This window comes from Myxine glutinosa, chromosome 5 (genome assembly GCF_964187855.1).
Source record: "Myxine glutinosa chromosome 5, kmMyxGlut1.1, whole genome shotgun sequence".
In the NCBI taxonomy this organism is placed as follows: Eukaryota; Metazoa; Chordata; class Myxini; order Myxiniformes; family Myxinidae; genus Myxine; species Myxine glutinosa.
In genome coordinates this window covers 151584482-151610286 of record NC_136265.1, presented here as the reverse complement: position 1 = coordinate 151610286, position 25805 = coordinate 151584482, and the positions used below count along the sequence as shown (strand labels likewise).

The window sequence follows — 25805 nt, the reverse complement described above, 5'->3', positions numbered from 1 at the left end:
TTGTGTATTTATTATTTATCGCTAATTGCTCCATTTTATTTGATTGCTCATGAACTGAGTAGGTCAGAAAAAAAAATCTCAACAAAAATTTACATGTAGTGTGAGAATGCCATCGGAAAGCAAATATGAAATTCTTGCTCACGCTGGACGAGAGGAACCTGGAGATTTAATGAAAGATCGTTCATGGTGATTGTGCAATATGATGAAAACAGTTTCACGCCGATGATTAACTCATACCACCATTTTTGCTCGTCAATTGCTGGCGTGCTGTTTCAGCAGGAATTCGAACAAGGAAAATCACTTTACTGCTTGGGCACAACAATGGATGACCTCGCTGGGGGAATAAGAGCTGTTACTAGCCTAAAGACATTTACCATCAAAGATGGCCTGTTGTCAACAGGACACCGCAAGTGCTGGAACTAAAATGAACACCTGTTTCTGCTTAGAGCTTCTATTGCCTTCTGGTAAAGGCCCTCATTACCCCCAGTGAAAGGTTATATTCATTGTTGGACCTGAGATGAAGGTGTATTTATCTGTTGGACCTGAGATGAAGGTGTATTTATCTGTTGGACCTGAGATGAAGGTGTATTTATCTGTTGGACCTGAGATTAAGGTGTATTTATCTGTTGGACCTGAGATGAAGTTGTATTTATCTGTTGGACCTGAGACTAAGGTGTATTTATCTGTTGGACCTGAGACTAAGGTGTATTTATCTGTTGGACCTGAGACTAAGGTGTATTTATCTGTTGGACCTGAGATGAAGGTGTATTTATCTGTTGGACCTGAGACTAAGGTGTATTTATCTGTTAGACCTGAGACTAAGGTGTATTTATCTGTTGGACCTGAGATGAAGGTGTATTTGTCTGTTGGACCTGAGACTAAGGTGTATTTATCTGTTGGACCTGAGATGAAGGTGTATTTATCTGTTGGACCTGAGACTAAGGTGTATTTATCTGTTGGACCTGAGACTAAGGTGTATTTATCTGTTGGACCTGAGACTAAGGTGTATTTATCTGTTGGACCTGAGATGAAGGTGTATTTATCTGTTGGACCTGAGACTAAGGTGTATTTATCTGTTAGACCTGAGACTAAGGTGTATTTATCTGTTGGACCTGAGATGAAGGTGTATTTGTCTGTTGGACCTGAGACTAAGGTGTATTTATCTGTTGGACCTGAGATGAAGGTGTATTTATCTGTTGGACCTGAGATTAAGGTGTATTTATCTGTTGGACCTGAGATGAAGTTGTATTTATCTGTTGGACCTGAGATTAAGGTGTATTTATCTGTTGGACCTGAGATGAAGTTGTATTTATCTGTTGGACCTGAGACTAAGGTGTATTTATCTGTTGGACCTGAGATGAAGGTGTATTTATCTGTTGGACCTGAGACTAAGGTGTATTTATCTGTTGGACCTGATATGAAGGTGTATTTATCTGTTGGATCCGAGATGAAGGTGTATTTATCTGTTGGACCTGAGACTAAGGTGTATTTATCTGTTGGACCTGAGACTAAGGTGTATTTATCTGTTGGACCTGAGATGAAGGTGTATTTATCTGTTGGACCTGAGATGAAGGTGTATTTATCTGTTGGACCTGAGATGAAGGTGTATTTATCTGTTGGACCTGAGATGAAGGTGTATTTATCTGTTGGACCTGATATGAAGGTGTATTTATCTGTTGGATCTGAGATGAAGGTGTATTTATCTGTTGGACCTGAGACTAAGGTGTATTTATCTGTTGGACCTGAGATGAAGGTGTATTTATCTGTTGGACCTGAGACTAAGGTGTATTTATCTGTTGGACCTGAGATGAAGGTGTATTTATCTGTTGGACCTGAGATGAAGGTGTATTTATCTGTTGTAATGCCAGATACAAAGATGTGCTTCTACTTCATGTAAGAGATGGCACCTGCAATGAATCGGGAGTGCCAGACCCTGTTGGAATTGTGGTTTTTGGTTGGACAATCCCTTTTCTTACTGCCCAGAGATGGGCCTGATGAAGGCTGCATGGCAGAAAACATAGTTAATTGCCTTATCAATGTTTGAGTACAGACTGTTCACTGGAAACATATTTTTCTGATATCCAAATACATGTTGGCTGAGCCAGAGAGGTAATCTTGATACACGGAGACTGAGCCAGAGAGGATACACGGTAGAGCGTGTACCTCCACCAGGCTGAACAGTTTATGTTTTGTATCCTATGATAGGGCAGATCTGGATCTGGACCTTCACCAAACTCTAATCAGCTTGTTCTTGTCATCATACCAAGACATCCACTTAGTTTTGTCATAAGTCGAACACAACTTTTTGAGATATCATGCTCAGAGACAGACAGACAAACAAGCAGGGGTGAAAACATAACCTCCGTCCACCTTCAGCGGCAGATGTAATGAAGTTTTATGACACTCGAGCAACTTATGACACTCAAAAGGACAACTTGCAGCCACCTGTTTGTTTCAAACAACATCCTTTCTGGAGCTTGTCCGAGTGTCATAGGGAGGTGTAAATTTACTAATTGCACTTGCACTCCAGTGACGTTTTCTGCTCCCTCTGACGGACGAATTTGACTGGACACAAATGTGCAATTGAAATGTTATTGCATTGTTCGAAGGACGTTGTCGTTTATAATGTTCAGTGGACTTATTATGCAACAATAAAAGGCTGGAAATCTAAACACCTGGCAGTTTAAAGTTCACCTGTTGTGAGTGTTGTTACCGCTAGCTGGCGCCAAAAGGTGGTCAGAGAGGCGCATTGCGTGGGGGATTCATGCATTTTCCTTTGCACGATGCAACCAACAAAGCAGCTTAAAAAACACTCAATTTTTTTTTTTTAAGATTCAAATTGTAAGCAGGTAGTCCCAAATGCCCCTACTCGTGGTGGCTGTCGGAAGGAATGTGCGACTTGCCATGCTCAATGGGTTGTGGAATGATTGGAAGGATTAAACTAACTTTGATGGGTGATCATTTCACAGACAAAGTTTCTATGCTAAGAAACCTTAGATTATGTCTTGGATGTATTAACCTTAGATTATGTCTCGGATGGACATCGACACAGCCGAAAGTTTCTTTATGGAACTCCTATTCAACGTTTGGGTATTTTTTTATGGAAACGTTAGGGGTTTTTCGCCATCAAAGTCTAATAACTGTGAACTCGACCGTGTGCGGATTGTAAAAAGAAGAGCAAAGTTTTATTGTTCGTTGGCTATCTTCGAGCAGCTGCTCAATTGCACGGATTATAATCTGCTGGCTGCATCATTTCCGTGGTTTGTGGTCGTGTTTCTTGTGGCAGGAATTCAGGACTTGGCCAGGGTACCTGTGTACTTTGGCTTACTCTTTTCAAAGGACACTGTAGGATCTTTTACATCCATCGGCAGAAATTTCTGGCAGACTGGCAGCTGGTTTAGCCTCCCGTCGGACGGACCGTATCTGTATCGGATGAACTCCCTGCTTCGCGCAAAGCACCGGGATGGCAGCTTGTAGTCGGGATGGGAATGGAAGCAAGACTAGACCTCTGAGCTGTAAGCACATTTGTTTGCTATATTGTAGACAGTACTAACACTGATCCTGTAGGAATGCTCCATCAGTGGGATCATGGGCATAGTATCACTGCTGACTGTGACTTCGAAGCTTTGGGTTGCACATGACACAGACTAGAGAGAACCTTTAGGCAAAGAACCTGTCACTCAAGCTTTTGGGTCTCACTATCTGCCATGATCTTTCCTGAGAAAACCACATTTCCAAGCTGGCCTTCAAAGCCAGTCGCCGACTGGGCATCCTCCGTTGTGCGAAGTCGTTCCTTGGCACACCTGAGCTCCTCACCACATACAAGGCTTTCATCCGCAGCTCAATGGAATACTTCTCTCCCCTCTGGGCTGGTACTCCTACCTCACACCGAGCTCGGCTTCACGCTGTTGAAACCAAAGCTTTCAGAATCATTGGAATCTTCCTCGATGAAGCTAACTCCGAGGGCCTTTCACTCACTCACTGCAGGCAGGTTGGTGGTCTTTGTCTTCTACCGACTCTCTGGCCTAGCTCCCCCCCAGCCCTGTCTGTGCTCTGTCCCCCAAATATTCCTACAGGTAGCACAAGATCTGCCAGCAACCCTCTTCTGGTGAAATTGCCAAAATCAAGACTCTCTGATCACCTTCACTCTTTCATTCCTCTTTACTCCCTCCTCTGGAACAAACTCCCTCACTCTATTCAATCCCATTCCTCCCTCCAGGTCTTTAAAACAGCTATTCACCACCATCTCTTATCTTCCCCCATCCAAAACCTTGATCCTTTCTTCCCCCGTTAATTCACCCTAGATCCACTTTTTTGACATTCCGACTTCTTTCCTGGAAGTCCTAGCAGTGTCCATGTGTTTTATACCTCTCCCACCCCCCACGCCCCCTCGCCTTCCCAATGCCTCCTCCCCCCGCCTTCGCACGCCTCCTCCCCCCAAGCCCTCTCCCTCCCACAGATCTCCCGATGTCCCTGCTCTCAAATGTTGTACTTGTGTGCTTCCCTCTCTCCCCCCATCTTGTTTCCCGCTCCCTTTATCATATGTGTTATGAGTTAGTTTGTCTTTTTGTGATTAATGTTAGCTCTTACACGAGCCTCGATCTTGTTTGTATCCAAAAATAATAATAAAAAAGACACAAACAATGCAGGATGCGTTAGGAATGGACCAAGTCAGGATAAGTGCTTACGTCTAGTCCCACTAGGTCTTTCGCGAACTTGCGACGGGACCTCCCACATGATCCTTGGCAACCCTCAGGTTTTTGCGCTTTAATTCTCCAGTGGTCCGCTCGCAAGGTGACTCCGCCCTGGACCGTCCCTCTCCCGCCCATTGATTAGTGCCGTCAACAGTGCACATGTGGACGAGGATCTTGGAGAGGAGGCAGCGAGAGAGCTAGAGTGCGATCCCGGAGACTTTGGATAAAAGAGACAATGTTCCATGCTGTTCGTGTCCGAGCGGCTCGAGACAACACCATGGGCGGAAAGTGTACGAGCAGGACGACCTGAATCATTACTCCCCACAACGGTGGAACTCTGGCCAAATGTTGGACTTTTACGCAGTAGGTCTCTTTTAGTGAAACCATGCGGACGCGTACCCGCCTCTCCCCAGGACTTGTCTCGTGTCGATGTTAAATGTGCAATTGGCATTCAAATACCGAGGTCTATCCGTCGTTGTAACGTTTGGAGATCGGGTCTTCTGCTGAAAATGACCTCCATAACTACTTCCAGCAGGGGTGATGGTTGCAGCAGCGAGTCCGAAGTGGATTCGAAGCTGAGTGTAAGTATTTCGTCGAGTACTCGCTCCACGTGTATCGATCATGACACTTGTTAACTCCATTTTGTCGCGCTGATCCACCGACACACCGAACAATGGCGTTTCAGTTGCAGCTCAATATCATCCCGCCTTCAAATTGGCCGCGTTCATAAAGTTGATGAGATTACCTTCGCGATCGTATCGTATTGCAGGGAACACCTTCTCCATAACAACACGAGTTTGTAGGGGTCCAGCATGACGAATGTTCACTTGAGTATCCGTCTGGCAGTGACGGCCCCCCTAAAGGACGCGCGCATTCTGACGATTTGCTGTCAAAAGGATTTTATAAAATCCGCCTCCGTATTGATCTCTCGTCTCCCCCTCTGCGCTCCGTGGTCTACTCTCCAGAAGTAACCGTTCCCTCCACCCCAGGAGCCTTTGCTGGATAACAAGTCGAACATTTTTCCACCATTCCCTTAGTATATTGTTGTTGAGGGGGTTGCTCGATCTGCGCTCCTGCTCTACCTTGCGGTCTTTGCCGCACTAGACCCCAAACGCTCGGACCCAAAGTCTCCATAATCCCCGCGCGGGTTCGCAGGCACACTTAGAGCTCCGGGCGGCGATTCCGAGTCGAGCGACCGGGATGCCGGCAGCGAGCCACCCATCAGGACCGACCGCTTCCTGGACCCGCAGCGGCTTCCCCGAGCCGTCGGGGCCTGCCGCCCGCGCCGCCTCATGCCGCCTCCAGCCCGACGGCTCCGCTCCCGGTTCACCACGGCTGCCGACGGTGGGGTGCCCCGAGGATCCACCAGGCTGGGCTTGCGAGACATGCAATTCACGTCTCGTCGAGTTCAGAAAGCAGGTACCTATCGCGTGTCGGATGTTGATGTGATGCTACCCGTTTGATGGGGACGGTGGGAATTTGATCGGTAATGCATCGATTGAAAGGCGCAGCACCATGCTATACTTCATCCCGTCAATGAGGTCTCCCGAAGGACCTGCATGCAGGGTCAATGTGTTTTTGCCTCGAAGGTAGATGATTGTGAATTCTTGCCTATCGTGGCAATCCATCTTTCCTAGCCGCATGTGCGAATATATTTTTTTATTACTATACATCCCGGCATTCCCGGGTATCCCCACCCTTCCCTGAACCATTTATTGTGTCACAGGCATTGACTTCATAGGGAGCGTTGTCTCATTTTTCAAGCTTCTAAAATCGATTTACGGTCCATCTTCTTATCGTTGATGATTTTCCTGAATTTTTTTTGCTAGAACTTAATTGTCCGACAGCCTTGCGACATAACACACTTACCTGTGAGCTCTCTAGTCCAGGTTTGAATCCCGACCTATATCACCGTTGTGCTCCCTCCCTCGAATGGATGTTAAGCTGGCTGTCCTTTCATATTGTTGATGTGAACAACAACTCGGTTTAGGGTTAGGGTTGTTAGGGTTAGTTGTTAGGGTAAGTTGTTAGGGTTAGTTGTAACCGTTCCCTCCTGAGTTGTTAGGGTTAGGGTTAGTTGTTAGGGTTAGTTGTTAGGGTTAGTTGCTAGGGTTAGTTGTAACCCTTCCCTCCTGAGTTGTTAGGGTTAGGGTTAGTAATTGGTGATAATTGAAAGCCACCGTATAATTATTAGTGATAATTATACGGTGGCTTCTCGAAGAGCAGGCGATTTTTCACAAATCGAAAATTTCTCCCCAAAATCTGCTCCAGTCAAACGGCAAGCTGGCCAGCCAGTTCGTGTACAGCTTGGAATAAACTTCTCCATCTGCCGACCCCACAAGAATATGGGAATTTAAGTAGGGTCGGTGAAGATGTAGTAGTTACTCGCGTTAGGATTATTATGAACTGGGTGATATTATGAATATTCCTTTCGATTTGGCGTCAAACTTTATTCCCACTTTCCTGATCTATAGGTTACCACTATATGGCAGTCAATATGGAAGCGAACTTCAGTCCGTTAGCAGCGAACTTCAGTGGAGGGATAATGTCGAGATGATTGCAGTTATTACGAGTCACTTTGCACCGGGATGGATTTGCCATAAGGATCACATGTAGCTCCTGTTCATATTAAGCACCAAATTGACCTCATTGTAAGCAAATAAGCTTTTTCTAATCAACGATTATTGGGCACTGCCCCTTTATGGGAGGGAGTAATCCCACCAGGGTGACGCCTTTCTAGCTCAGGATCAGTCTCAGTCCCATTTCGCGACAAAGAGCTCCTTAACTATTGACGTCCGCGCTCCCACCATCGCTCGGCTCCACCTGGACTTCTCGTTCCGTCCACCTGGCGGTGCTCGAGACGGACGAGCTCTCACGTTTAATCGTCACTGTGAGCTTTGACACTTGCAATAAATGCGGTTTCCCTCGTCAGGTCTTTTGACAACCCAAACGAATGTAGCGGAGAATTCCGAGGCGATGATGCTTTTTGGTGAGACCAGTGAAGCCCCTTTAAAGGTAGATCGGTGCATGCCTTTACATGTTTGCAGTGTGTGCTTGGAGCCGCTGCGCATGTTTACACAACCCCATCGCGATGTTTGCCTGAACCGATGGATGCAGGGTGACGTTTTCCATCTCTTCTCATTTTACGCCCGCGTGTATTAAAGGTCAGAGCTAACAAAGCTTAGTCATAAATACACCGAGGGGAGCAAGAGGCGCGAAGAAAGAGACTTTGCTTTCTGGATCTGGTGTTCAGGTCACCCTTTCGAGATAAATCCCAATGAATGTCCCGCTTCTCCCAAATCCAATTCCTTTGAATACTCCCTCGTCCCTCCCCAAACCCTCTCAACTCCCCCCACCTCCCTCTTCCCCTTGTACTGCATCTCCCATTATGCAAAAGTCCTTCAGTGAAGTCAAACTTGTTATTCTTGCTATATCTACTCAAGAAATTTGGATTTGAGATCAAAAGATGACTATTAGGCAAGAGTACAGAAGGTCAGCTTTTATTTTTTGGTATTTCTATGTATATATGTTTTACCATTGTGGAACAAGAATATAACTTTTATGTTCAGTCCTCCCATTTTAGGCAAGCATAAGTATTGAAAGAAATGATTGACAGGTGTTTCTTGTCGCATTGATTGTTCACACATAAAAGAGCTATGAATGTGTAGTTTTGGGTTATCCTTTGCTTTTGCCTTGGGAGTCTACCTTTGGAGTCGGTAGGCATAAACCAAATTGAAGACCAGAGAACTGTCTATGAAATAAAAGCAAGCAATTTGGAAGCTGAAAGAACAGAAGAATTCAATTAGAACCATAGCATAAAAATTGGCATAGAAAATACAACAATTTGGAATATCTTGAAAAATACATAAAGCACTCGTGTACTTAGACAATAGACAATAACTAGCAATAGACAATGGCCAGGTCGGTCAAGGAAAACAACTGCAGTTGATGACAGAAAAATCATCAGAGCTGTGAAGAAAAACCCTAAAACAACGATCAGTGACATCACCAATAACACCCAGACTGCAGGGGTGAAAGTATCGCAATCTACCGTTCACAGAAGACTTCGACAGCAGAATTACAAAGGCTACACCGCAAGATGCAAACCTCTAATCAGCACCAAAATAGAAAGGCCTGATTAGAATTGGCCAAGAGGTACAGAGGTGAGCCATTGGAGTTTTAGAACAAAGTTTTATGGTCAGACGAGACCAAGATAAACCGATGGAAAGGCAAAAGTGTGGAGGAAAGAAGGAACTGCATATGATCCAAAACATACTCTACCTCATCTGTGAAGCATGGTAGAGGTAGTTTCATGGCTTCAGCTTTTCAAACAAAAAACAAAAACACGGGGCCAAAAGGTAAAGGGGGAGGGGGGGCAATTAATTTGTAAGTCAAGTGACTTGTGTTTGGACTGCGGGCACCACAGCCTGAAGCGCCCCCACCATCTTACTTGTGCGGTACCTCCCCGGTGCCCAGTAGAGAAATGCACACACGGAAATGACATCTATGCAATGGTCCTGCAGGGGGGTGAAGTAAGTCCTGTGTGATGATTAGAGTGTTGTAAGGATTTATGGAATGTGTATGAGTGGTTATGGGTTTGGGTTGAATGAATGTGGGCGAAATCCACTGAGCCATGTCACTCACCTGTAACACCAGGACAGGGCCTGCGGAAATTTAGGGGTGCATTGGGATGGCCCCGCAGGAAACGTTGAGTCTTGTGGTATCCACCGGGGGACGCGGTCTGTAGGAAGGGGTTGTATAAAGGTTTAATAGAGTTTTTGAATTTTGAAAGTTTTGAATAATGTTAAGGTTGTGGTTAAGATAGGTTTGCGTGTGTTGTTTGTTTCCTCCCACCACAGGAACAACGAATTAGAATCATTGTAAATATTTGAAATGCATGATTGTTAAGGGGACTAGCATGTTAAGGAGACTAGGTAGGTAGCTTCGGCTCACTTCCCACAGCCCTCCTGCTTTATTTCATCGGTTAATTAGGTGTGAAACAGTAAGTGCTAAGACTGGAATGGTAGTGCCTGCAGTGAACCTTGCAGGGGCTACTGTTCCGGAGGGGAGGGGGGGGGGGGGGGGGCTGTGTTATTAATTTTGGGGTAGGCATATATAGATTTAGGTAGATCTGTATAGGTATCATGCTTCATCTGTCGTGATAGCTAGAACCACCTCGATGTACAATAAGTAGTTCTGTGTTTAGCCCGGTTTGTCGAATCAAGTGTATACCTGTGATCATACAAGGATGTTCGTGTGTTAAATAGTTGTAGGGACTAAGATAAGACCCCTGTGTGTCAGACCTGGTGATCATACATGTGTCCCTTATGGCAATGCACTCTTATAGACAGTTAGATAGGCCCTTAGTGCACACATTAATTAAATCTCCCCCTTACAATAACTGACGATAAAACAAACCGGAAAGACAAGCAGGCAGCGGCCACGCAGTGGTGCACCATGGAAGACGAACATCGTGCCAGGCAGGCTGGGAGCCACGCCCCGGGGCTCTTGATTGACAGGGGGGAAGGGCGAACAAGGAGCAGGGCGCCAAGCGCTCGGCCAATGAGAAGACACCAACGCGGTGAGAAGATTCGGGAAGGTTAGAAGTGAGGCACTGGAGAAAATGCGCCAGTGACGTGATAAGACCGCGAGTAAAACTGCTCGCTCGCCGGCATTTTCCCTCTTCTTCCCTTGGCCTTCTCGTTCCTGGTTCCTTCCTGCCCAGAACTCTTCCCTTTGCCTCTTGCCTTCCCTTGACTGTCCCTTGGTGTTGGCTGCCTTCCCGCTTGGACCTCCCTTCTGCCCTTGATTTTCGTTCCCGGTTGGAGTTTTGGAGTTTTCGTTCTCGATATCCCCCCCCCCCCCCCCACCCCCTGGAACCGTAGGTCTCCCGGCTGCTTCAGCGTCGGTCCAGCGAAAGACGGTGGGCCGACGATTATCTTCCCCGGCGTTCACAGTGTGAACGGCGAGCGCATGAGCTGCAGCAGCCGGGAGACCATTGCACGCTCGCCCGCTTGGCACGAGAGGCCTGCGGAATGGGGGGGGGGGGGGGGGGTGGAACGCCAGCAGACGGGACCGAGCAGTTCGCGCTGACCAGAGCCGCGTCGGACGGTGCCTGATCGACCCGACGCTAGACTGCCAGACACAGATAAGACGCACCACATTTCACCACACGACCGTTTATTTGATTCATTCTCCCATTTTTTCGTTTCTGAAGTCTGGTGTGGGGACGTCCCAACTTAGGATTTAGTTTTATCATCGCGTTTCCCTGTCCTGATATTTATTTTGGATAAACCCTTGTATTATTTTCCCTTTCTATTCAAAACCCTTTCTATTATTTTCCCTGGTCATACCCTTCCTCCCGTCCATGGTACACGGAATCTTGTGGTGAGGCTGTTGCCCAGAAACAACTTGCCTTCGTCTCTTGGAAAGCAAATCCAACGGAAGGAAATCCCATTTCCTTTCACAAAGCCCGAAACAAGTGTGTGTCCACCTTCAGGAGAGCCAGGAAACAATATCTCTCCGTTCTCAAGACCGAACTCTCTTATCTGTCTCCCTCTTCCAAATCCTGGTGGCGTCTGGTCAAATCCGTTTCTGGTGTTTGTTCCCCCTCCATCCCCTCCCTTACCTCAAACGGCTACACAGCTGACTCCGCACGTGAAAAAGCTGAATGCCTCAACTCTGTGTTTGCCTCTAAATCTTGTGTCCCAAACCCATCCCTCTCTGTACCCACCATACCCAGTCGTACCCTGCTGCTCCTGGACTCCGTGTCCTTTCCTCCTGACAAGGTGGAAAAGTTTCTGTCAACCCTCGACTCTGATTCTGCAACTGGACCCGACGGCATCAGCCCACGGGTCCTAAAATCCTGCTCTGCTGCTCTATCTCACCCTCTCTCTGTTCTCTTCACCCTCTCTTTTGCTCAAGGTCAACTGCCATCTGCTTGGAAATCAGCCAACATCACCGCTTTGCACAAAAAAGGTGCAAAAACAGATCCTAGCAACTACAGACCAATCAGCCTTCTCCCAATTATCAGCAAAGTCATGGAATCCATCATTGCTTCGGATATGAAATCATTCCTCTTCTCCAATGGCTTGATCTCTGATCATCAATTTGGTTTCAGACCAGGTCACTCTACTCTGGACATGCTGCTTCTGCTGTCTCAACAATGGATGGAGGTCCTCAATGCCAAACAGGAAATTAGAACTGTCTCCCTCGACATATCACGTGCCTTCGACACTGTCTGGCACCCTGCTCTGCTCACCAAACTCTCCTCCTTTGGTATCCATGGAAATCTCCACGCATGGCTGGCGGACTTCCTCTCTAGTCGTCGTCAACGTGTGGCCCTGAATGGGTTTCTCTCATCTCCTCTTCCTGTTCAGGCTGGAGTTCCCCAAGGCAGTGTTCTGGGCCCCGTGCTTTTTCTGGTCTTCATCAATGATCTCTCTGACTCTCTCGAAAATCCTCTCTATCTCTTTGCTGATGACTCCACTCTCTGCCGCTCCATTCCTCTTCCCTCAGATCGGCAGTCTGCTGCCTCCTCACTCTCTGAAGACCTGGACAAAATCACAGACTGGTCAAACAAGTGGAACATGTCTTTCAATCCTGACAAATCTCACACTCTTACTATGTCTCTCCGAAAAGATCGACTGGACAACCCTCCCATCTACTTTCTCAACAATCCTCTCCAAGAAGTTCTGTCGCTCAAGATTTTGGGTCTCACTATCTGCCATGATCTTTCTTGGGAAAACCACATTTCCAAGCTGGCCTCCAAAGCCAGTCGCCGACTGGGCATCCTACGTCGTGCGAAGTCCTTCCTAGGCACACCTGAGCTCCTCACCACATACAAGGCTTTCATCCGCAGCTCAATGGAATACTGTTCTCCCCTATGGGCCGGTGCTCCTGCCTCACACCTAGCTCGGCTTCACGCTGTTGAAACCAAAGCTTTCAGAATTATTGGAATCTCCCGCGATGAAGCTATCTCTGAGGGCCTTTAACTCACTCACCGCAGGCAGGTAGGTGGTCTTTCTGTCTTCTACCGACTCCTCTCCGGCCTTGCACCCCCAGCTCTCTCTGTGCTCTGTCCCCCAAATATTCCTACAGGTCGCACAAGATCTGCCAGCAACCCTCTGATGGTTAAACTGCCGAAATCTCGGCTCTCTGCTCACCTTCACTCTTTCATTCCTCTTTTCTCCCGCCTCTGGAACAAACTCCCTCACTCCCTTCAATCCCACTCCTCCCTCCAGGTCTTTAAAACAGCTGTTCACCACCATCTCTTATCTTCCCCCATCCAAAACCTTGATCTTTTCTACCCCCGCTAATTCACCCCAGATCCACCTTGTTTGAAATTCCAACTTCTTTCCTGGAAGTCCTGGCAGTGTCCATATGTTTTATACCTCTCCCACCGCCCCCTTCCCATGCCCCCCCCCCCCCAAAGCCCTCACCCTCTCTCAGATCTCTCGATGTCTCGATGTCTCTCGGTCCCTGCTCTCAAATGTTGTGTTTGTGTCCTTCCCCCTCTCTCCCCATCTTGTCTACCGCTCCCGATGTTATATGTTTTATGTGTCGGTTTGTCCTTCTGTGTGATTAATGTTCGCTCTTTCACGAGCCTCGATCTTGTATACAAAAAAAAAAAAAAAAAAAAAAAAAAAAAAAAAAAAACCCCGTTTTGGTTTGATTTATTAATTCCCAGGTCGAAGACATCGGGCCGTCAAGGTAAGTCGGCACTGTTCATCCCAGGTCGTGTATTGGTCCGCCATCAATTGGATAAGTCCTCCAAGTAAGCTCGAGTCCATCCGCGATCTCACGGTCTCAACCGAGGGGCAATCGAGCGACAATATATATATATATATATATATATATATATATGTATGTGTATATATATATATATATATATATATATATATATATATATATATATATATATATATACAGACTTGGCATTTAATATGGAATATTTTTTTTGTGGGGGTGAACTTACTTTTCAAGATGTCTTAGAACCAAAAGTTCATTGGAATTATGTTGAAATTATTCTACATTTTGTTAATGTGACCTTTAAAAGAAACAAAAACCACATTTGACATTTCAAAACAAATAAATTGATCCTTGAAAGTGATGTAAACTGATATCGAACTCAATTCATGGACAGTACTGTGTTAAACTTCTGTACGTTTTCCAGAAGTATCTCTATTTTGCACATTAGCCAAAAATTTTTTTTACAAAAACAAAAGTTAAATTACAACTGGGATTACGAACAGTAAAATTACAGTTCAGTACTTCGTGTAACCCCTACGAGCATTCAGGAGAGCACGTACACGTTGAGGCATGCGGTTCACGAGATTTGCCAAGGTTTGGACAGGAATCGCTTGCCATGCAGTGACAATAGCCTGCTGCAATTCACGCACAGAGGTCGGCTGCTGGTCCAAGTGGTCAATTTGACGTGTTAATTCTGCCCACAAGTTCTCTATCGGATTCATATCTGGGGACATGGCAGGCCACTCCATATGCTCTACACCACGGTCAGCAAGAAAGTGTTGGATCATGCGAGCACGATGAGGCCGTGCATTGTCATCTTGGAAGACAAAGTTTCCTCGAAAGGCTGCACGAGCAAATGGAAGCAATGTTTCTTCCAGAATGGCCCTGTACTTGAACTGGTTCAGGTTTCCATTCAGAACAACCAGGTCAGTTTTGCCCCCTGCATGAAAAGCAGCCCAAACGGTCACCCCACCACCTCCAGCTTGGACTCTTGGCACTATACAATCTTTGTTGTAGGCTTCATGCACTTGTCTGCGCACTCGGACGCGGCCATCTTGACGATAGACCAGAAATCTAGACTCGTCACTGAAGATCACGTGATTCCAGTGTCCTGGCTGCCATTGACGGTGCTCTCTGGCCCACTGCAATCGGCGCTGGCGGTGTTGTCTGGTCAAGCGTGGCTTTCTCAGGGAACGCCTGGCACGAAAGCCTGCTTGAACCAGTCGTTGGTTGACTAGCCTTCTGGATACAGGCACATTTGTCAGTTGCTGCCACTCAGCCCTAAGCCGATTAGCTGACTTGGTACGGCCATTGCGGACTAACCGGTGCAGCTGGCGATCATCCCTCCTTGTGGTTCTGCGGGGACGTCCTGGCCTCGGTATTGGAGTAGGGACACCCCTCTGAGCATTTCGTTTCAGGATCTTTGCCACCTGACCTTGAGTGATGCCATACTGCCGAGCAATAGCACGCTCTTTCATACCGTAATTTCGTAAAGCCACCACTCCATGACAAACAGCATTGTCGAGTTGACGGACCATCTCGAGAGGAATCGGCAATAACTTTTGGAGACGTGCAGCAGTTGTTTTCCACTAATACAGAACGCAACAACCCTTGTATACCCGACTGCGAAGCCAATCGTCAAATGCACCTGTCCGTACATTTGGCCACGCCACCTGTGATATAATCCTGTTGTTGACTTCTTGCAGCGACAGACAATCAGTGACATGGTTCTTTTAACAAATAAATCATCAAAGTGTAAAAGAAACTCACCAGATTGATATACTGAGTTAGGAAAGTAAACCCAAGTCAAGAAAAAAAAAATATTCCATATTAAATGCCAAGTCTGTATATACGTAGTGTGTTCAAAAAGTATCCGACCTTTATTTTTCGTGCGTAAAAAAAAGAAGCTAGGGAGGCGTTGATTGGTGCACGTATGTAGGCGATCCTAATGCACACGCGTGAATTTTTTCCCACCTGCAGAAGCTGTCATTCGACGGCAGACCGCCGATGAGTGAGGACATGTAAGTGAGCGCCATCGGATTTTCGTTTTTGACAAAATGACGGAAAAACTTGAACAACGCTACTGCATCAAATTTTGTGTAAAGCTTGGCGATTCCCAAGTGGAAACGATCCGCAAGATTCAACACCGTTCATTACCGTTTATATACAGTATATATATACAGACTTGGCATTTAATATGGAATTTTTTTTTCTTTCTTGACTTGGGTTTACTTTCTGAACTCAGTATATCAATCTGGTGAGTTTATTTTACCCTTCGGTGATGTCTTTGTTGAAAGAACCATGTCACTGATTGTCTTTCGCAGCAAGAAGTCAATAACAGGATTATATCACAGGTGGCGTGACAAAATGTAAGGACAGGTACATTTGACGATTGGCTTCACAATCGGGTATGTAAGGGTTGTTGCGTTCTGTATTAGTGGAAAACAACTGCTGCACGTCTACAAAAGTTATTGCCGCTTCCTCTGGAGATGGTCCGTCAACTTGACAATGCTGTTTGTCATGGAGTGGTGGCCTTACGAAATTCTGGCATGAAACAGCATGCTATTGCTCGGCAGTATGGCATCACTCAAGGTCAGGTGTCAAAGATCCTGAAACGAAATGCTCAGAGGGGTGTCCCTACTCCAATACCGAGGCCAGGACGTCAACGCAGAACCACAAGGAGAGAGGATCGCGAGCTGCACCGGTTAGTCTGCAATGGCCGTACCAAGTCAGCTAATCGGCTTAGGGCTGAGTGGCAGCAACTGACAAATGTGCCTGTATCCAGAAGGCTAGTCAACCAACGACTGGTTCAAGCAGGCTATCGTGCCAGGCGTCCCCTGAGAAAGCCACGCCTGACCAGACAACACAGCCAGCGCCGATTGCAGTGGGCCAGAGAGCACCGTCAATGGTAGCCAGGACACTGGAATCACGTGACCTTCAGTGACGAGTCTAGATTTCTGGTCTATCGTCAAGATAGCCGCGTCCGAGTGCACAGACAAGTGCATGAAGCCCACAACGAAGATTGTATAGTGCCAAGGGTCCAAGCTGGAGGTGGTGGGGTGACCTTTTGGGTTGCTTTTCATGCAGGGGGCAAAACTGACCTGGTTGTTCTGAATGGAAACCTGAACCAGTTCAAGTTCCGGGCCATTCTGGAAGAAACATTGCTTCCATTTGCTCGTGCAGCCTTTCGAGGAAACTTTGTCTTCCAAGATGACAATGCACGGCCTCATCTTGCTCGCATGATCCAACACTTTCTTGCTGACCGTGGTGTAGAGCATATGGAGTGGCCTGCCATGTCCCCGGATATGAATCTGATAGAGAACTTGTGGGCAGAATTAACGTGTCAAATCGACAACTTGGACCAGCAGTCGACCTCTGTGCGTGAATTGCAGCAGGCTATTGTCACTGCATGGCAAGCAATTCCTGTCCAAACCTTGGCAAATCTCGTGAACAGCATGCCTCGGCGTGTACGTGCTCTCCTGAATGCTCGTGGGGGTTACACGAAGTACTGAACTGTAATTTTACTGTCCGTAATCCCAGTCATAATTTAGCTTTTGTTTTTGTTGAATTTTTTTTTGGCTAATGTGCAAAATAAAGAGATACTTCTGGAAAACGTACAGAAGTTTAACACAGTACTGTCGGTGAATTGAGTTCGATATCAGTTTACATCACTTTCAAGGATCAATTTATTTGCTTCGAAATGTCAAATGTGGTTTTTGTTTCTTTTAAAGGTCACATTAACAAAATCTAGAATAATTTCAACATAATTCCAATGAACTTTTGGTTCTAAGTCATCTTGAAAAGTAAGTTCACCCCCACAAAAAAAGATTCCATATTAAATGCCAAGTCTGTTTCTATATACAGTATATATATTGCAACTTTATTGCAATTTAGTTTTAGTTTTTTTCGTTTTTTTGGTGTTTGAGTGAGTGGATGAGGGGCTGTGGATTCTGGGAATGGGGGCGGTTTTGTTGTTGTAGTCTGTGTTCTCACTGGCTAGGGGTGGGGGTATGTACGTATGCAGGTGTAGCTGCTGCATGTGGAGGCGTATGTGCCCCTGCTGGCCCATCTTTGCTGACCGTATCGAGGTAGAAGGGCCGAAACGGGATGATGCTGAGGACCTCGACTGAGGATCCGGTCAGTAAGGCACACTTGTGACCAGGTGTTTTGAAATTATATACGTGTGTATATATATATATGGGTTATTTTGGGTCTTCGTCAGTGTCTTCCAGTGTTTGGGGTCCATTGGGTCTTCAGGGTCTTTTGGGTCTTCGGGGTATTTTGGATCTTCAGATTTATTGGGGGTCTTCTGAGTTCTTGTGGTCTTTTGGGTCCTCTGTCATTTAGGTCCTCGGGGTCTTTGGGGTCCATTTGGTCTTCAGAGTCTTTTCAGTCTTTTGGGTCTTTGTGGTATTTTGGTCTTTGGTATGTTTTGGGTCTTCTGGGTCCTTGGGGTCTTCATGGTCTCTTGTGTCTTTAACAGTCTACAGGGTGTTTTGAGTGTTTGGGGTCCATTGGGTCTTCGGGGTCTTCTGGGTCCTTGGGGTCTTTTGGGTCCTCAGTCTTTTAGGTCTTTTAACCGGTTGACACACAGTCGAGTTCAAAGATTGGCCCTTAACCCCCCCCCCCCCCCCCCCCCCACTCAAATCCCTCCGAAAGCAGCACTACTCAAAGCCTTTAAAACCTATCCTTATGAAGACACACACACACACACACACACACACACACACACACACAACACACAACACACAACACACAACACACAACACGCAACACACACACACACACACACACACACACACTTTTATAATTATGGTAGATAATCTGCATTTCTTGCTCGGCTTGGAGTGTGTGGGACAGAGAGAAGGAGGATGTGTGACAAAGTTGCTCAGGTTGCCTTGAAAGGCTCACTTTGGAAATGGAGGAAGTCTATGGAGGCACGTCGAACCGTGTAGGTTGAGGTTGTGGGTAGTGGTTCATTTCAGCCTAAAGGGGTAGTGAATGAGCGTGGAAGAGAAATGGAAGTGTGTGTGTGTGTGTGTGTGTGTGTGTGTGTGTGTGTGTGTGTGTGTTTTGTTGTTTTGTTGTTTTGCTGTTTTGTTGTTTTGCTGTTTTGCTGTTTTGTTTTGTTGTTTTTTGCATGAATTTGTTTTTGCTTGAGTTGTGCGTGTTGTAAGGGTAGGCGGTCGGTTTATTATTATTTTATATATAGATGACTCCTGTATACAAACAAAAAGTGCAGAGACTGAGGCTACAGGGCCCAGAGTGTAAATGTGCAGTGACTGAGGCTACATGGCCCAGAGTGTAAATGTGCAGTGACTGAGGCTACAGGGCCCAGAGTGTAAATGTGCAGTGACTGAGGCTACATGGCCCAGAGTGTATATGTGCAGTGACTGAGGATACATGGCTCAGAGTGTATATGTGCAGTGACTGAAGCTACATGGCCCAGAGTGTAAATGTGCAGTGACTGAGGCTACAGGGCCCAGAGTGTAAATGTGCAGTGACTGAAGCTACATGGCCCAGAGTGTAAAAGTGCAGTGACTGAGGCTACATGGCCCAGAGTGTATATGTGCAGTGACTGAGGCTACATGGCCCAGAGTGTACATGTGCAGTGACTGAGGATACATGGCTCAGAGTGTATATGTGCAGTGACTGAAGCTACATGGCCCAGAGTGTAAATGTGCAGTGACTGAAGCTACAGGGCCCAGAGTGTAAATGTGCAGTGACTGAGGCTACATGGCCCAGAATGTATATGTGCATCGTGCAGTGACTGAGGCTACAGGGCCCAGAGTGTAAATGTGCAGTGACTGAGGCTACAGGGCCCAGAGTGTAAATGTGCAGTGACTGAGGCTACATGGCCCAGGGTGTATATGTGCAGTGACTGAGGATACATGGCTCAGAGTGTATATGTGCAGGGACAGGCAACACAGCTCAGAGTGTAAGTACCCTGGGCTCTCGACTGGCAAAGGATGAGCAAGGTTACTTGCATTACAATCTCTCCTCATTTCAATCTTTAATTTTTTGCATCATTTTCACTGGCAATATTGTTTAACTTTCATTCCTAATACCACTGCTTATTATGTCCTTTATTTGATGCTGGGACGTAATGGTTTTTTCAATCACGTTGTTTGCTATGGAGTGTTTAAGGCTAAAACATATCCACATCTCGATCTCATTCATGCTTTGCATTTCTTCCATGGCCATTGCATATATTGTTTGTTTCACTTACTAGTACACCCGCAGACACCGGGAGGGGCAGGAAGGGTCATTCCTCTTTGGGGTATATAGATTACAGTCGATCTATGGGCGGGTCTCAAGAACATTGGGTGTGTGTTCATTTACCAAGTTTCTTGTGGATAGATCGCCAAGTGGTTTAAGCATTTGAGCAAGCACTCAATTCAAAACCGTTAAGGAACGGCTGGCTTGGCAAGCGCTAGCTAGCTGCTTGGTAAAGGAGCACAACCTGAGCTTCTCCCTTTCAGTTTCGTATGAAACAGGAGGAGCGAGCTTCAAAAGTTCGCTACGAAAAATGCCACGGTAGCGGCACAAAGGTCCATGTTATTAACCCAACATTTGTGGGTTATATAGAGTACAGTAGATCTTCGCTCAGTTCTTTAAGTAAACCTTACTTCACGGATGTCGGGATTCCTCCAAATTTCTTCATTTAGTCTTATAAAGAGCATTAGCGACTGTTTAAAAAGCTAATCATACGTGTTTGTGGTGTATAATATTTTTACTTCCTGTAGAAGCCGTTGCTCCCACAGAAATGCCATTATAACTACTAGTACCAACTGCAAAGCTGCAATGAGCCGGCGAAGCCAAAGCCTCTTGCCACTATTTTACCCATCACTATGGCATCAGTAGGTTAGGTAGTTGGTAGTAGGTAGGTGTAGTAGGTACCGTACCTAGTAAGACTTGGTAAAAGAGAAGAGGAGACAGTCCTCCCCAATACCTACATACAATAAATGTCACAAGAAGCTTAAGGAAGTAACTATACGATGTGCTAGCTAAGGGCCTATTTTAAGAAATTTTAACTGGGCTTAACATACGTTTTCACAGTATGTGTGTAGTCTTCTAACTTCAGTCGCTGTCAGGGCTGGTTCTCTCCGGGCACTGCGGCTTCCTCCACCAGAAGGAGTTAGCTTGCAGTGATTAATTCGGTGAATTCCGCCTCAACTTCGGATATTTCCGGCCGTGAAAAACTATCCGTATTTCTAAACTAAATATGTAAACTGCTTATACCGTATTTCTGGCCATGAAAAACAATCCCATACGGCCGCGAGATTTCTAAAAAATAATTCTTCGTCAATGTTAGAATATTTGACACCGTTTTCACCCTCGGAAACGCGTAATAAGCTGAAAAAAATATTTTTTCAAATGCTCGAATCTCATTGGTTCTGGTGTTTGATGACGATTTTCGTTGAAGATAACGAGGTTGGTCTTAACGTATTTTAATTACTAATTAGAGGTTCATTAGATTGTGAATCAAAGAACGACGGGTGAAACAAACTCCTATTGAACTCTTTCGCAATTGTTTTATGCAAACTTCCGCATCCGGTCGATGGCGGCCACCATTGAGTGATTTCATTTTAGAAATATTTTTGCAAATGCTCGACTCTCATTGGGTCCGGTGTTTGGTGACGCGTTTCGTTGAAGATAACCAGGCCCGTGCGGGCCGATGTTGGTCTTAAAGTATTTTAATAATACATTGGAGGTGCATAAGATTGTGAATCAAACAATGACAGGTGAAAGAAACTCCTAATGAACGTTATAAATTTGTTATGCATACTTCCGCATCTGCAAGATGGCGGCCTCCACTGCACTTCGGAATTCTCGAGCCAAGGCATAATCAGGTTTTCAACATAATACGTATGCGTTCATTGACAACACCGGCTTCGCCGGCTATAACCTATTTATACACGTTATCACTGCAGAAAAAACGCCTTGGGGGAAGCGGGACATTATTAGTCTTTATATTGTTTTGTAATAACATTAACAATATGTGATTATCATTAATTTTTTTTATTAAAAGCATCTTTGGAAAAACGCCACGATAAATCTTCTTTGGAAATACACCACGATAAAGCTAATTTAACATTTATATACACCTCAATGTGCAACCCCATTGACGGCAATCGTGGGCAAACTCTCAGGGGGGGGGGGGGAGGGAGGAACCCCCGTGGGGAAGGGGGGGGGGGGAATGAATGCGCTACAACCTTTATTGTGTAACCCTTCGTCATCCTGTCAAGTTTGGTTGAGATTGGTTAAGCAACGACAGCATGTATTGGCGTCAAAAATTCATCAGACAGACAGACACAAATGGCGTATTTTAGTATGATGATGATTTGTAGTTTACATACATACCTATTGCCATGCCGTGGGTTTCGTATGTTCCCAACCTATTTGTTCAACACCTCATACATTGACCTGTGAAGTTTCTTGCCGCTGAGCTATTACAACCTGCCAGACACTGAGATTGAAACAACTAGACACAACCAAAACAACCACCTTAATCATACCTGAGGCTGCACAGATGTTTATGGTGTACAACCCTCTCATGGGAACATGTGTTGCCCCGCAATACCTTGCTCGTTCATACTTTGCAAAAGCAATATTATTGATAGACCTCTGTCATCAGCTTTATGACCAGTTATGAAAGTACCGGGAGCAGCAGAAGCAGACAGAATGAGGAGTATGCAAAGGCTGTTGTTTGAGATAATGCTTAGATAATCAGAAAATTGATCTTTACTATGACGGCTCAAGGCATCACCATGCTTTATCAAGGCTCCATCAGTTTTGCAAATCTGAAGGCTTTTCATTTTGAAAATTAGTAAAACAGTTTATTATCGCAACTCTTTTTGAAGAAAAAAAAAAAAACAACGGAGGAGTATTGTAATCGGCTCCGTCTGTGTGTCTGTCCGTCCGTTTGTCACGCTATCTCATCCTAAACGGTTGCGCATCAATTTACCAAACTTGGTAGTTATGATCATCACATGGCATGAAGATGCAAGAGCAGTATAATTTTTGGCCCCACCCCCTGGAGCAAGGGCAAAAGGTCAGAAAACGAAAAATGCAATTTTGGGCACATTTTTAAACATTTTAAAATGATAATTTGTACATACAATCAATATTGTGGGTTGCATGAAATATATAATAATTTATTGGATTTGACCCCTGGGTTCATGCCTCAAGGGTTGGAGACCCCTGAGGAAAATGGGGAAAATTTCAAACTCAAAATTAGATGTTGGGTCATTTCTGGTGGAACCTTTTGCCGTCTTTCAACTTTGCTTTAGGTGGGAAGCATGGGGATGCGATGGCACGCAATCGGTTTCGCTCTAGCTTACAGTTATTTCCTGTTTTATTTATTTATTTATTTACATTTAAAAGTACATTTAGTTGATGTTGTTCTGACATTGTAAATGACATGACCGTTGATTATAAATATGACCCTGAAACATAGGTAAAAGGCATTTTGCCCTTTATGGGTGCGTTACGTTACATTCACATTATATTGCTTTTTATTTGGATGGCCATATATGACATTTGACTGAAGATATATGTGCAGTCACTGCAAAGAATGGCAACTGTCGTTCATAGGAAGTTGTTAGGGTGTCTGCGGTAACTCGCCTACTCTTTGAGAAAGGACAGCGTGGGATATTTAACATACACCAACTCATGCTAGAAGATGAGACATCCAATTTAAGTCCATCCGATGGCTGGCGCACACCTATTGATGCCTCTTCCTGCTTTTGAAACACCCTGGGGTGACAGTTTATAACTGGACAGAGATTCTAACCCAGGCCATATAACTTAGAGATGACTCTAGGCCAGCGCTGGTATCCTACTTCCTACTACATTAACTAAGCCAATTCTCTGTAGGTATGTGTGTATGTTTATATGCACATTTGAAAATCATAGAAAAAAACCATGGCTGTCCCAATCTCCAACAAATGTTGCATACGTGTTGATTGTACCCAGGGTCTGCTCATGGGCACAAAGAACCCCAACTACCAAAACAAACCCAAGCTATGCCTTAACCAAGAATGGCTACAACAACAACAACAGGCATTTTGAGGCCATTTCCCCTGCTAGAGCGGGGGTTAGCCTTGTGGTCCCCATGACAATCTTCTCCATTTTGCCCTATTTTCTGCATCTCTCCTTGTTAACCCCCTTGCCCGCATTTCTTCTTCCACCATCTTTAGCCAAGTCTTTCTCGGTCTTCCCCGTCCCCTACTTCCTTCTACATTCATTTCCATCACTCTTCTCAACCAGTCACTTTCATCCTTCCTCAACACATGACCAAACCATCTCAACCTGTTCCTCTTCACAGCATCAATCACAGGCTCTATTCCCATCATCTTTCGCAATTCATCATTTGTCTTCCTCTCTCTCAACGATACTCCGCACATCCACCGAACCATTCGCATTTCCACCCTTTCCAGCCTTCGTTGCTGCTCTACGTTCATTACCCATGTCTCGCTCCCATAAATCATAACACTTCTCACACATGCAGCATACACCTTTCCCTTCAGCTTCAACGACACTCCCCTCCTCGTCAGCACGCCACTCAGTTCCAGAAACTTCTTCCATGCACATCTCACTCCAGCAACCGTTGCCGAGTCTGATCCACCTTCTCCATTCAGCATGTCTCCGAGGTAGCAAAATGTTTTCACACCTTCCAAGAATGGCTGAGAAACATAAATGCGACACCACACGTTTCGTCCATTCATCGACCAGACATGGCCCTTGATAAATCACTGAAATTCACCGCATTTGCGTTTTTGAAGCCTGAGGTTTTCTAGCACGACATTTCATCAGGGGATGCACTCATCAAATTTGATCAATTTAATCATAGGCCAAAATGCCCGGCCAGGAGAGCTCAACACACTGCACCGATTGTATCGGCCATTCTTGCATACTGTGGCAGAATGATGGGTGGTTAAAAAACAATGTTACAGAGATGGATCAACCTGGAGAGTAAATGAGAAAGATCAATGTAAATGCAATAATGTTCATCCAGTTTAATAAAAACAGGACGAGACAAGTGGTTGCAATTTTTACTGCGGAGGATTTGATGCCCTAATCCTCTTTCTTGCTTTGCTTTCGCTATGTCTGGCTTAGTACATTTAATATGTTGCCAGGAAGATGCGATAAAGGTTTGCACATGACACCGCAGCGATTCTAGGCATGCCTTGGATGTTATTTGCAAAATTGTAAGTCTTCCACTGTGACTAATGCTGTCCTTGAAAATAAGAATTCTAGGCCACCGTATGGTTGTGTGGTTGTGTGGTGTGGAAATGGGACAAATAAGAACAAGGTAACGAGTGAAATGTTGTTTTGGCAGTTGCTTGAGCCACATTTCTTTTTACCAGGAAGGGCTGATATCGTGTTTGGCATCAATCCCAGAAGAATTTGTATCGTGGTCTGGTCAATTTCCTGCCAAATCCATGTTAGAATTTCGTTAACCCTAAATAGGCGTACCCCTGGGTGTACGTATTCTGTACAGGGGTACACCTATGTAGGGTTAATACCATCACGTTTGTTGAGTGGTGGACAGGTTGATCTCAGGTGATGATCCAGATGCTTCCAGAGGTGCTTCCTTGGCTTCATATACAAGCTTTGGTGAATTGCCAAGGAAGTACTCTAATGATCCCTCTTCCAGACTGTGGTCACATTGATGGAGTGACATGTAGCACCATCACCTTGAAGAATGTGGGTATAAAATAGCAACATGCCTTGTCATGTTCATGGGGGTGGGTAAAGCCCTGTTACATTGCCCTCACACCTTTTGATGAAGTTATGACCTGTTTCAGGATTCGTTCTCAGACATGGAAATAGAGAAATGTGTTCACGACTGTTTGTTGGCTTGCCAATGCTCCATCAAGAGTATCCATGCCTTATCTGCACAGTGGTAGGATATATCTTTCAAATGTCAATGTACAAAATATGAATTGACTGTTAGAATAGCTCAAAGGCAGAATATCGTCATCTTTGAGCTGTCGAGTTATGGATGATTCCAAACCTGACTATACAATACAATACAGTATAATCCTGGTATTGTGCGGGCAGAACATGGCGTTGATGCCACACTTTGAATAGCCAATTCAACTGATACTAACTCGGGGGTGTGCCAGGGAAGTTTGTAGGTGGTAAAGAAATTCATAGTCCTTTCATATTTGGAGGATGGAAGTTCTCTCTACATCGATGTGTTTCGTACAGCTACACTCACAGTGTGGTTGTGAGTGGGAGGATATCCAGCTGGGAGGATATAAGTAGTGTGGTATTCCAGAGTTCAATTCTAGGACCGTTATCTACCATATAAAACACAATGTGTGTTTGTGTGTGTTTGTTTGTGTGTGT

The 25805-nt window shown here is 45.4% G+C and overlaps 2 protein-coding genes across 3 annotated transcripts in view; both read left to right on the top strand.

Annotated features, from left to right (window-relative positions):
• The first annotated feature begins 517 nt into the window (after window positions 1-517).
• Window positions 518-1897, top strand: LOC144892166 (uncharacterized). The gene has a single exon (XM_078777421.1). The coding sequence runs from the start codon at window positions 518-520 to the stop codon at window positions 1895-1897; it is 1380 nt and encodes a 459-aa protein (XP_078633547.1).
• Window positions 1898-4853: 2956 nt separating this feature from the next.
• KIF26B (kinesin family member 26B) overlaps window positions 4854-25805 on the top strand; it is a 227281-nt gene continuing 206329 nt past the window's right edge. The window contains exon 1 of one of the 2 annotated variants that reach the window (XM_068115929.2): window positions 4854-6113. In XM_068115929.2, the coding sequence (XP_067972030.2) occupies window positions 5895-6113 (219 nt within the window). In that variant the 5' untranslated portion in view covers window positions 4854-5894. The remainder of the gene's footprint in view (window positions 6114-25805) is intronic. The other variant, XM_078778866.1, reaches the window with a different exon arrangement.

Coding starts and splice junctions, on each gene's coding strand:
- LOC144892166 (XM_078777421.1), top strand. CDS start 518: ATGAAGGTGTATTTATCTGTTGGACCTGAGATGAAGGTGTATTTATCT.